Raw genomic sequence first — 12,722 nt, forward strand, 5'->3', positions numbered from 1 at the left:
GCAAAATCATCTTCTGTTCATTGGTAATGGATGATCTCCAAATTGCAAAATATTTCCCCTCAAATTAAAATCCTTTACGGAGAAGGGGTTCGTTTCTAAGTGCTATCATCAGCCTCCGTATGAATAGTACCAAGTTATCCATTTTATTTTCCTTCTGTCCAAAGGAGAGGTCCCCTTATACTGTTCCGTGATACCCCTTTAAGATTCATTTTTTAAAATCTTCATTTGGGCAGATGTAGTATTGATCATGGAGTTGGCGTGGAGGAGTTCAGATTCTATTTTCAGCACCTCTGCTGCCTTGCTGTATGACCTTGTACAAAGCATTTAACCTCTTCCTCCATTTCCTCATTAAATGGAATTTCAATAAAGGCTCACAGGTGAAAGGTCCTTAAGTGTAATATTAGCAAACAGAGTTCCATTAAACACAGATACCCTCACTGATTTTTGTACTTTAATCCTTTGTTTTGGAAATAAGTAATTATTTAAAGGAAAAGCCAAAGATGTCTTTTAAAATTCTGTCTGTAGGCCTTGAAAAAATATTTCTTCTAAAGCAGCTTCTCCTGATACACATCTCTAATATGATGATGGTATTTATTAAACATTTATTATGCATTAAGCACTGAGATAAATACAAGGTAATTAGATTGGATATGGTTCCTGTCCCACACAGGGCTTAAAGACTAAGAGAAATGGAAATCTGGGATCTTATCCCCAATTTACAGATGAGGAAACTGAGACTCAGATTAAGTTTGAGTTTAAGTTGTCCACAGCCACACACAGGCAAGTGGAAGAACCAGAACTAGAATCCAGGTCTCCTGTTTCCAAATCCTGTGCTCTTTCCACTAAGTTACATTGCCTTTTATTTTTAAAGGTAAGGATTTCTCAGAAAAAACAGATCGAATATAACTAAGGCCCTGTTTGTCAGAGCGGAGTGTAAATGAGTATGCCTTTAGAGAAAGCATTACTAGTTCATTCATTTATTCAGTAGTATTTATTGAGCTCTTACTGTGTGCAGAGCACTGTACTAAGCGCTTGGAAAGTGCAGTTCAGCAACAAAGAGAGACAATCCCTGCCTACATCGGGCGTTCAGTCTAGAAGCGGGGAGCATACTAGTGTACTTATTAGTGTTAACAACCTGTTAAATGACGGAGGAACAGTAGCAATTAGGATAGGTAAATGGGTCAGGGCCTGTGGTGGTGCGGGGAGGAGTGGGGAGAGGGAAGGTGTGACAGGAGGGATATGGAGACTGGAAACATCTAGTCCAGAGGAGCTTGGAAGGAGAGTCGAGGGCCACTTAGAAGCTTAGTCCAGGCCCACTCTGGCAGCCATTCCCCAGTCCCCTTGCCAAAGCCCCTCAGTCCCATTTGGATGTTGGTCTTCTAGACTGTAAGCTCGTTGTGGGTAGAGAATAGCTCTACCATCTCTGTCATACTGTAGTTTCCCAAGTGCTTAGTACAGTGCTCTGCTTACAGTAAGCTCTCCTTAAATACCGTTGATTGTTTGATCAGAAACTTGATGGAGCCAAGAATTGGGTTTTTTTAGTGTCAATCAGAAATCCTACCTGAGTTTATATAGATTTTGTTTGATTATGTTGTGTGTACACTACATGGCTTTGGTCCCGAGGTGTGACTTGAGTGAGTGGTCTTCACCTGCTGCCTCCACTTCCTCTCCTCCAGTTCTCTCCTTGATCCTCTTCATTCTGGATTCCACCCCCCCCCCCCCCCAAAGGTCACCACTGATCTCCTTCTTGCCAAATCCTAATCCTCCTTGACCTCACAGCTGACTTTGACACTGTTGACCACCCCCTTCTCCTGGAAATATTATTCAACCGTGGCTTCACTGACAGTGTCCTCCTGGTTCTCCTCCTGTCTCTCTTGCCACTCATTCACAGCCCCTCAGGCTCTTCTGCCTCCCACCCTCTAACTGGGAGCCCCTCAAGGCTTAGTTCTGGATCCCCTTCTAATCTCCATGTATACCCACTCCTTTGGAGAAGTCTCCCACCCCCATGGCTTCAACTACCATCTCTATGCAGATGATTCCCAAATCTTCGCCTGCAGCCTTGATCTCTCCTTCTCTGCAGTCACCTCCAGGACATCTCTCCTTGGATGTCTCACCAACGCTGCAAAACAGAAATCCTCATCTTCCCACCCAAATCCTATCCTCACTGGGATTTTCACATCAGTGTAGACAGCACCACCATCCTCCCTGTCTCTCAAGCCCATAACTTTGTTATTGTCTTCGTCATGTCTCTCATTCAACCCACGTATCAAACAGTCATTCAATCTGTCACCAAATCTTGTCAGGTTCAACCTTCACAACATCACTAAAATCTACCCTTTTCTCTCCTTGTAATCTGCTATCACATTAATCTCAACACGTATCCTATTCTGCCTTGATTCCTGCATTGGCCTCCTTGCTGATACCCCGGCCTCCTGTTTCTCCCTACTTCGGTCCATACTTCACTCTACTGCCTGGATTAATTTTTCCACAAAACAGTTCAGCCCACGTTTCCTCATTCCTCAAGAAACCTCTAGAAATTGCCCATTAATCTCAACATCAAACAGAAACTCCTTACCATAGTCTTTAAAGCACTCAATCACCTTGCCTCCTTCTTCCTATATCTCTGATTTCCTATTACAACCCAATCTGCATATTTTGCTCCTCGAATGCCAACCTGATCACTGTACCTTGATTTCATCCATCTCATCACCAGCCCCCCGCCCCTATCCTGCCTCTGGCCTGGAACGTCCTCCCTCTTCATATCAGACAGTTGATCACTTTCTCCACCTACAAAGCCTTATTAAAATCACATCTCCAAGAGGCTTTCCTCAACTAAACCTCCTCCAGGAGGCCTTCCCAGACTGAGCCCCCTTCTCCCTCCCCCTCATCCCTCCTGCCTTACCTCCTCCTCCTCCCCACAGCACCTGTATATATGTTTGTATGTATTTATTACTCTATTTATTTTATTTGTACATATTGATTCTATTTATTTTATTTTGTTAATATGTTTTGTTCTCTGTCTCCCCCTTCTAGACTGTGAGCCCTCTGTTGGGTAGGGACCATCTCGATATGTTGCCAACTTGTACTTCCCAAGCGCTTAGCAGTGCTCTGCACACAGTAAGCGCTCAATAAATACGATTGAAGGAATGAATGAACTAAGCCCTAAGTCCCTCTGCATTGCCCTTGCACTTGGATTCACACCCTTTATTCACCCCACCTTCAGTCCTCCAGAACTTATATCTGTAATTTATCTATATTAATGTCTGTCTTCCCCTCTAGACTGTAAGCTCCTTGTGGGAAGGGAATGGGTTTCCCAACTCTGTTATATTGAACTCTCCCAAACAGTACAGGGCTTTTCACACAGTAAGCACTTAATAAATATGATGGCTTGAGGTGGCTTCTTTGCCTAAATCAATCAGTCAATCGTATTTATTGAGCGCTTACTGTGTGCAGAGCACTGTACTAAGCGCTTGGGAAGTACAAGTTGGCAACATATAGAGACAGTCCCTACCCAACAGTGTGAAACTAGAGTTTAATGCACTAACATGAAATATGGTAATCCTCATAATTGTAATGATCAGGCCAAACTAAGATGGTCCTTGTCTGTTTGTTGCATGAAAGCCCCACTTGTTGAAAAAGGGGAGACAGTCAAGGTAGCTCCACTTCAAATGTCTTCAAGAGCTGGCTCAAGAACAGTAGTAGCAGTAGTATTTATTGAGCTCCCACTTGGTACAATGTACTGTACTAGACCCCAGGAAGTTCAGAATAAAGAAGTGACATGTTCTCTGGCCACAAAGAGCTTAAACACTAACAAACAAAAACATTTATTACGAGAGTGGTCAAATTAAATAATTGAGTACACGTATTCACAGGTGCTAAGGGTGCATTAAAGTTAAGTTTGTGAGTGTCCGATTGTTGAGACTTCTTGTCAGTTTGTGATTTTATTTTTCCCCTCATTCTTAGTCACTTTTTTCTTTAGCCTATTTATCAGCAGCAGCAGAATTTTGCTCCTACTCTAGGTCCACTGAACACTCCTCTCCCTTCCAATGCCTGAACCATGTGGTTGGTCCATTAGGAATAAGAAAGGAGTTTGTTGCTAGTTCATAGTAACTTCATCACAGTGTATGATAATGTGAGAAAAACAATCTCTCATTCCAGCATCATTTTGGGGTTAGCTCCACTTGTAACTCACCTGCCATTTCTAATTGGATCTCAACTTGCAAGTAGTGATTCTACTCCTAATGAACAGTGTGTGTCTTTGAAAGCTAGTGGACACTGCCAAAACTAATGTAAAGGTTATATGTGCTCAGTTCCTTGCAGCTTTTGCAAATTTTCCCCATCATCTTCCTTTTCCTATTTACTTAACAAGGAATAGGTAATTGTAGTAGAAATGCTTTCCAAAGCCGACAGGAGAATATTGCCAAGTGTGTCCCTCGGAAATGTTGTTGTGACATTAATAGAATTGTTACTCCCAATTCTGATTTTTAAATGTAGTTGTAGGTCCTTTTGTCTCAAATCTTATTCAGGCAGTTGGGGTAGCCAAAGATTGTAGGGAAAAGTCAACCCTCAGCTCATATTTAAATCTAACAGTTAGTTTTACCATATCTTAACAACAAACAGACCGACTGAATTGGAGACCAGTATAAACCACATTTTACAGGTACAGCAACATTGTGAAGTGGGTGTGGGTTTAGGTTGGGTGCCAGTAGTTAGATTGGCAATAGATTCAGTAAAGTAACTGAAAGAGCAGCCAATGTCAAAATACCTGTGGTATGTATTGGCCGGGAAATGTAGGGCAGCCCATTACGAGGTCCTGTCTCTTCCATGTTTTTTCCCTTTCTCTCTCTCACCTCTGTCCAAGGGGAGGATGATAGGATGTTAGGATGTCTACCCTGCAACAAATGTCCATAGTTTACCCGTCCAAACTCGTAGATATTGGCTGTAAAGTTAGGGATCAGATTAGATCAGTAAATTTTTTTTGTGAGTACAGGGTGTGTATCTTCCTCAAATGCCATCGAGTCGTTTCCGACCCACAGAGATTCCATGGACGCACACTCTTCAGAATGTCTCATCTTCTGTCATAAAGTCCATCTGGTATGGTTATCCAAAGAGTTGTCTATGAATCGACGCCTTAATGTGGCAGGAGAGTTTGCATATGCTGATGAAGCTTAGTGCTACGCCATATGGGGCTACCCATTATGGAAAGGTGGAAGCTGAAGCGTCAAAGTCGATCCGCCTGTGCTGGGCAACGGCGGCATGGGAAAGAGTCAAAGGTAGATGATCGAGTGATCAATGTAGATCAAAGACAACGGCAGAGACTCGGGTTTTTACTGCACGGCAGAAGGCAGTGGTAAACCATTTCCATATGTCTATCAAGAAAACTCTATAGATACACAAGGGGGTGCATAGGTGCTATATTATAGTACCTGTGTAGTTCTCCATCTTTAAGTTCATATTTATTATCCTTTTAGAAATATGTCAAGTAGATTTTAAGAAATAATTTTCAATTCATTATAAAAATAGTCCTATTTGAATGATATTTTCATCTGAGCTAAGTGAAGCCATTTTGCAGGGGGGAAGAGGTGGGAAGGAGAGTAAAAATTTGATCACTTTTAATAATAACAGTTTGTTCAAATTGTTATGCCAGTGTAGCAAGTCTTTTCAGCTTAAATAGTGCCCCTCTGCCTACATTTTAAGTATTTATTTCTTAAAACAATTCTGCATTAGTTTTAATAATACAGCAATTATTAAGCACTTACTATGTGTTAATCACCGAGGTAGATACAAAATTATGAAATTGGACACATCCCCTTTCCCACACAGGGCTCACCGTCTTCCCTCCATTTTGCAGATGGGGAAACTGAGGCCCAGAGGGGTAAAGTGATGTGCCAAAGTTCACACAGAGTCAGTCGCAGAGCTGTGGCTCGACCTGATCTCCTGACTCCCAGCCTCATGCTCTTTCCCTGCTGCCTCCCCTATTTGTCACATACAGTTGGCAAATGAAGCAATATATAAAAAGTTAAAGCTTTTGGAAACATTAACAATGCCTTTATTATTATTATTATTAAATAATGCTTACATAGTAAGCACAATTAATAAATAATTTATTAATAATTAATAAATGCTTACATAGCAAGCATTTAAATACTGCTATTGATAATAATATAATTATAGCACATTATTATTAATTATTTTATTAATATTGTTTATTATTGATAATTTATTGATTGTTATGTTGGTATTATTTATTATTGAAAATTATTATTAATTATTGATGTTATTATAATAATTATAATGATAGTTGTGGTATTTAAATGCTCACTATGTGCCAAGCACTGTTCTAAGCACTGGGTTAGATACAAGGTGATCAGGTTGTCCCATGTGGGGCCCACAGTCTCAGTCCCCATTTTACAGATGAGGTAACTGAAGCACAGAGAAGTTAAGTGACTTGCCCATGGTTACACAGAGACAAATGGTGGAGGCGGAATTAGAACCCTTGACCTCTGACTCCCAATCCCGTGCTCTTGCCAGTAGGCCATGTTCCTTCTCTTGTGTTGCTACTTTCGAATAGTAGCCATTCTTGCTAACCAATATTTGTCCTTTTGCCACTTTGTAGACATCTGATTATAGCAGATAGGATAGAAATAAAAACAATCCAAGAAAATTCCAGTGGTGAAAAATGTTACTTCTTGAACAGCATGAATAAAAGGAATGTCTTGAGAAATCTGGATATGGAATGTAAGTGGAAGGTTTTTGTTTTTTCTTTTCTTTCCAGGAAGCAGCACGGCCTGCATAGTAGTTCTGGATAGAACAAGTCATCGTTTACATACAGCAAATTTGGGAGACTCTGGATTTCTGGTAGTTAGGGGAGGAGAAGTAGTACACCGGTCTGATGAGCAGCAGCATTACTTCAACACTCCATTCCAACTCTCAATAGCTCCTCCCGAAGCAGAGGGAGTCGTCTTAAGTGACAGGTAAGTTAATTACTGCTGCATGATGAGGGAATCTGGAATGTAGAACTGGGAGTCAGGAATTTTAGATTAAGCTCCACTCCACTCGCGTGACAGGGAGCAAGTCTCTTCTTCAGCGTTCCCCCTTTGTAATACAGTGTGATAGGAGGCCCCTTTTGGGGCTCCAGGAAATGATCTCAGATCATTTTTCTCTTTACAGGACTTCACTGTTGTCTCATAGCTACTGGGTCAATTCAGCTATTTCAACTACACTTATACACTGCGTTACATGTACCATACAAGAAAAGGCAGTAAAACATATTTCTGTAGTATAATTTGACAGGTTTCTTCCATTTAACACTGAGAGGCTTGGATTTGGGTGCTGGTGAAGGGAGTCAATGTGCTAGCCTGCCGTATCTCGTACAGTTTGTACACTGAAATCTTTTGGTTGATTTCTGCATTACTTCAAAAATTCAGGGCACATAATGTATATTAAATCTGAATTTTAGTGCTGCCGTAGTATGCCTAAATATGCCCTAGGAAAGAAAAAAAACTGGCAAAATAGAATAGCAGGACATTCGCAGAAAGTACCTTGGTTGTTTATCGTTAATAGGAGTCTGCTTTTTGAATAAATACTGATAGTTTTCCAAGTTTCCCTTCGCTTAATTCACCGTTGCAAAAAATTTAACAAGAAAAAACCTGGATTCTATTATCTTATGTCCTAAACTTCACTATGCAAAAGCTAAGGCTCGCTAAGCCATTGCTTAAAGTTCACTGTGTGGGTGTTAACAGCACTGCACTTGGGCATCAGTTCCAGATTTGATTGAGGCAGAAGTTGAATGTCTTTTAGAGGCTTTGGGCAAATTGGTATACTGCCTTTGGTAATGTTTATCAAGCCAGGTCTTAAATCCAGACTGGCGAATAAAATCTGTTGATTTGCAACAAGTAAATCAGTTCTTGTTTTGTATTTCTAAAACCTGCTAGTGACTCTTATGGAGACCTTTGAGCTTTTTGACTTTTCAAACTGGCATATAACTGTATTTGGAAAATATGAGACTGTGGGGAAGCAGAGTGGCTTAGTGGATAGAGCACAGGCCTGGGAGACAGAAGGACCTGGGTTCTAATTGTGGCTCTGCCACATGTCTGCTGTGTGACCTTGAGCAGGTCACTTAACTTCTCCATGCCTCCTTTACCTCATCTGGAAAATAGGGATAAGAGTATGAGCCCCATGGGGGACGGGGATTGTGTCCAACCTGATTAACTTGTATCATCCCTCATGCTTAGAACAGTGCTTGGCTCATAGTAAGCACTTAACAAGTACCTTAATTACTATTATTAAGTATGTTATTAGAAGAATAGGCTCTGGCTGCAGTTTTAGAACATCCTATAAGGGGTTGTCCAAGAACAGAAAACTCCAGAACTAAGTGATTGGTCACAAGGTTAGATGGTGAACTTGGCTAGTGAAACTTGGGGGTCATGGTAATGCCTTTGGTTGCGTTCATTTTGTTGCACCTGTTTCCCCCTCTTCATATATTGAAAGACACCCTGGCCATACTGCTGCTCTTTATCTTCGGGAGTGATCTCCTTAAAAAGTATGCCGTCAAGCCAAGGTTGCTTTCCTTGGCATACATAGTAGGCTAGCAAGCTAGCATGTGATAGCAGCTCATGTTTCAGCGTAGTCGGAAGTTTCCAGCAGCACAGTATGTTCAGTCAAAATGGGCAAAACTACATTTGGCCGAACACCAAACTCAGAGACGGGAGGGTTAGGAGACGAGAACAAATTGTCCAGTGATAGCAGGCCTTTCACAGGCAGGACTCCGGTGGTGGGGAGACCAAAAAAAAAAAAAAAACCAGCCCAAAACCGCACTTCACTGGCAACCTGGTCATCGATCTAAATTTTTTTTGAAATCCAGTTTGTTACAAAAGACTAAGCAAACATGAAATAGCAGGCTTTTTCTCCTTTAATTCCACAGGGTGAGTCAGCCTGCTCCAGGGTAGAGTCTTTTGTTGCGGTAAACAGTTTGACATTCTTTCCAGAGTTGTCATTTCATGCATTCTTATTTGAGTTCAGTTTCACATCAAATTATGACTTTTCTGTTAATTTTAGTCGTTATCATTTTAAATCGCCGTTATTGCTCCCGCTCTTAACTGAACGTCAAATAAGTTCAAATGCAGTTCGGTCATTGTGTACATTCAGTAGCTAACTTTGTTAGGGTGTGGCTCTGATCCTTCTTCTATATTTCAATTGAGAAATGGGTTGTGTTTGACACTTTCATTGTTGAGAAGATATACCTGGGTAAGGATTTGTTATCTGCAGGGGCTGTTTACAGTAAGTAAAGGAGACCGAGGAAAGAGGAACCCAAAACATCTCTCTGTATTTTGTCTGTCTCAGTACTTTTAAAAAAAAAAAATTCTTGTCAACACAGTATACACAGTATTATATCCAGTCTTTTTGTCTTGACTTTCAAGGCTCTGTTCTCTGCCTTTGTCCTTGCCCTTTAGTTTCCCTCCTTCGGATCCCTTTTTTCCTGCTAGTTTCCAGTCAGTCCCTTCATTTTCCCACTCTCCTACCCATTTAGCTCTAGACAATGTCTTTATTGTTGCTTTTTCAAGTAACTTCTGAAATCCCACTTGTCTTGCAGCCTTTCAGCCAGAGCACATCTGTTTCCAAGAGTTAAGCCTTTTTTCCTCTAATATATACACATCCATGTGAAGTGCGTTGTGGGATTTGTAAGCCTTGGGGCAACTCTGTCATATGTTGGGTAACCCAATGTAGTATAATAATAAATACTGACTGAGCCAGACTGAGCCCCCTTTTTCCTCTCTTCCTCCCCATCCCCCCTGCCCTACCTCCTTTCCCTCCCCACAGCACCTGTATATATGTTTGTACAGATTTATTACTCTATTTATTTTACTTGTACATATTTACTATTCTATTTATTTTGCTAATGATGTATATCTAGCTTTATTTTTACTTATTCTGGTGACTTGACACCTGTCCGCATGTTTCGTTTTGTTGTCTGTCTCCCCCTTCTAGACTGTGAGCGCGTTGTTGGGTAGGGACTGTCTCTATATGTTGCTGACTTGTACTTCCCAAGTGTTTAGGCCAGTGCTCTGCCCACAGTAAGCGCTCAATAAATACGATTGAATGAAATAGGGTATTGAATTCTCTTTGCTTTTCAACAAATATGTGATTTGAATAAGAATTGTGGTATTTGTTAAGCGTTTACCATGTGCCAAGCACTGTACTAAGTGCTGGGGTGTGGGTATGTGAGCCCCACAAGGGACAACCTGATTACCTCGTATCCACCCCAGCAATTAGAACAGTGCTTGGCACAAAGTAAGCGCTTAATAAATACCATTATTATTATTACTAGAAAATCAGTTTGGACACAGTCCCTGTCCCACATGGGCTCACGGTCTCAACCCCCACTTTCCAGATGAAGTAACTGAGGCACAGAAAAGTGAAGTGGCTTGCTCAAGGCCCCACAGCAGGCAAGTGGCAGAGCTGGGATTAAAACGCCTGACCTTCTGACTCCGAGGCCCATGCTCTATCCGTTATGCCGTGCTGCATCTTATTAGATTTGAAATGCTTAACTTAGAAATGCCGTTTAAAAAACTGAGTCATCTAAAGTAACGTTTTGAGATCCAAATTCTGTCCCCTGCCCCCACCCTTCAGTGAAGTTAGTGGGAGTTGAACATGAGTAAATGTGATTGGAATTTGGCACTCAAAATTTAGAAAACACGAAAGCAACACTCATTTTTACCAGGAATTTAGAAGAGCACTAGAATGTGATTCATCTAAAGCAACCGGTTGTTCTTTTGGAAGCACGTGATTGACTCTGTTTAATTGATCTTGTCAGATTTTAAATTGGTGTGCTCTGAGGTTCATGCTCACTAAAAATTTGATTGGATTAATTACTAAATCTCTCCCAAGCTCTCAGTATCTTATTAAAACACTACAATTGCAACTGTATACCACCTGTTTTTACACAGTGGAATCTTATGTAATCGATTCATTCATTGTCAGTCAGTCATATTTCTTGAGCGCTTACTGTGTGCAGAGCACTGTACTAAGCGCTTGGGAAGTAAAAATCGGCAACATATAGAGATGGTCCCTACGGGCTCACAGTCTAGAATGGGGAGACAGAATAGATCAGAGGAGTATTGGTAGAGCCTTGAACTCAGTCAGTCAGTGGTATTTATTGAGCACTTAATGTGTGCACAGCAGTGTAGTAAGCGCTTGGGAGAGTACAGTTCAGTAGAATTGGTAGACATGATCCCTGCCCTCAAGGAGTTTACTTGAAGGATTGAATCAAATTTCCCAGGAATCTGTTGACATATAGGTATTTTTTATGAGTATAATGGTTGGTTTTTACCAATGGAATCCTGGAGAATAGTTTTGATCATTCTCCCTGCTCCAGGTCTCTGATTGTCACTGTTTAATTATTTTCACAGCCCAGACGCTGCTGATAGTACGTCTTTTGATGTCCAGTTAGGAGACATTATCCTGACAGCAACAGATGGACTCTTCGACAATATGCCTGATTACATGATACTTCAGGAGCTGAAAAAGTTAAAGGTAACGGAAGAAATTTATCCAATTCAATTCAGAATCTCTATCTGTTTTGACCAAGGTGATTGTATTTCCTCTCTTAGGCATAGAGAAATACTGTTTTTCCAATTCTTGAAGAAAATAAATGTCTACTTTTAGAAATACTAAGTAGAGGGAGTGAATCCAATGACTAGATATCAGCTTGTTTCAGTAAACCTAAGGAAACAACCAGGCGAGGGGCAAGGGACGACACTTCCTTCTAACCCTTAGCAGTAGAGTTGGGAGGTGTGAAGAAAAACGAATGAAAGAAAATATTTTCCTTCTCACTTATTTCTCCACACATCTCCTCTTCTACTCACAGGGGAGTCAACAGTGGTAACTGTATAGGAGATGAAGTCTAAGAACTGTACTGGAGCCTCCACAGAGCCTATAGGATTCATCCGTAATGTGCATCTCTAGGATGTAGACCAGCCGTGTAAATAAATAGCAAACTTTAATCTGTTCAGAGATTTTTTTCCCCCTTTCTATTGCTGGTAATAAACCTCATAAAATTACCAATCCAGTAAACTCTGGTACTTACATGGGTTTGTTGTTTTTTTTGTGGCATTGCAGATCCCAGACACCAGTGGTGCTAACCTTTCTGTTTTATCTGTAGACCTCACAGAAAGCCAGGCTAGGGGAAAATCATGAGAGGCTTACAGATCTGGGGGAAAGGGATCATAGACGTACTTCTACCGTGGGAGCTGGACAAGCGGAATGGAGCATGGAAAACACAGACACAGGGCTAGTCACATACACACATGCAGAGGGGTCTGACCACTTTAGGGAGATGGTCTCCTCCTAAGGTCAGAGTTGGGTGAAATCAGGAGCCTCTCCAGTGGCTCCATCTTAAATTCAGCTTATGATTGATGAGAGGGCAGGCCACAAAGCTTTGGGGGCAGTGAGCCCCATCATTTCCCTACCTCTTGCTCCCCCCTTCCCCTGGCCCTCTCCCCCTGCCCCCCCAAAAAAGTTGACAACCCTGTTAGCTGCTTGTATAACAGAGGATGCCAAGTTTCCGTCTTCTAAACCTGTGAAATGATCCAGAAACTTTTAGATTCCACCTAGTTTCAAAAACAGGATCCAGGTGTCCCATTTTTCTCATCCTGGAGAATGATATGTTAGGACTAGGAGGTGGGTGGCATCATTTTTTTGAGCAATATGTCTCAGCCAGCCCT

The 12,722-nt window shown here is 41.4% G+C and overlaps 1 protein-coding gene across 1 annotated transcript in view; it reads left to right on the forward strand.

Annotated features, from left to right (window-relative positions):
- PPTC7 (protein phosphatase targeting COQ7) overlaps nt 1–12,722 on the forward strand; it is a 58,433-nt gene that overhangs the window by 37,465 nt on the left and 8,246 nt on the right. Inside the window, exons 3-4 of the mRNA XM_038762554.1 lie at nt 6,776–6,974; nt 11,409–11,532. Of these exons, the coding sequence (XP_038618482.1) occupies nt 6,776–6,974; nt 11,409–11,532 (323 nt within the window). The remainder of the gene's footprint in view (nt 1–6,775; nt 6,975–11,408; nt 11,533–12,722) is intronic.

Source organism: Tachyglossus aculeatus, chromosome 21, assembly GCF_015852505.1.
Source record: "Tachyglossus aculeatus isolate mTacAcu1 chromosome 21, mTacAcu1.pri, whole genome shotgun sequence".
NCBI classification, from domain to species: domain Eukaryota; kingdom Metazoa; phylum Chordata; class Mammalia; order Monotremata; family Tachyglossidae; genus Tachyglossus; species Tachyglossus aculeatus.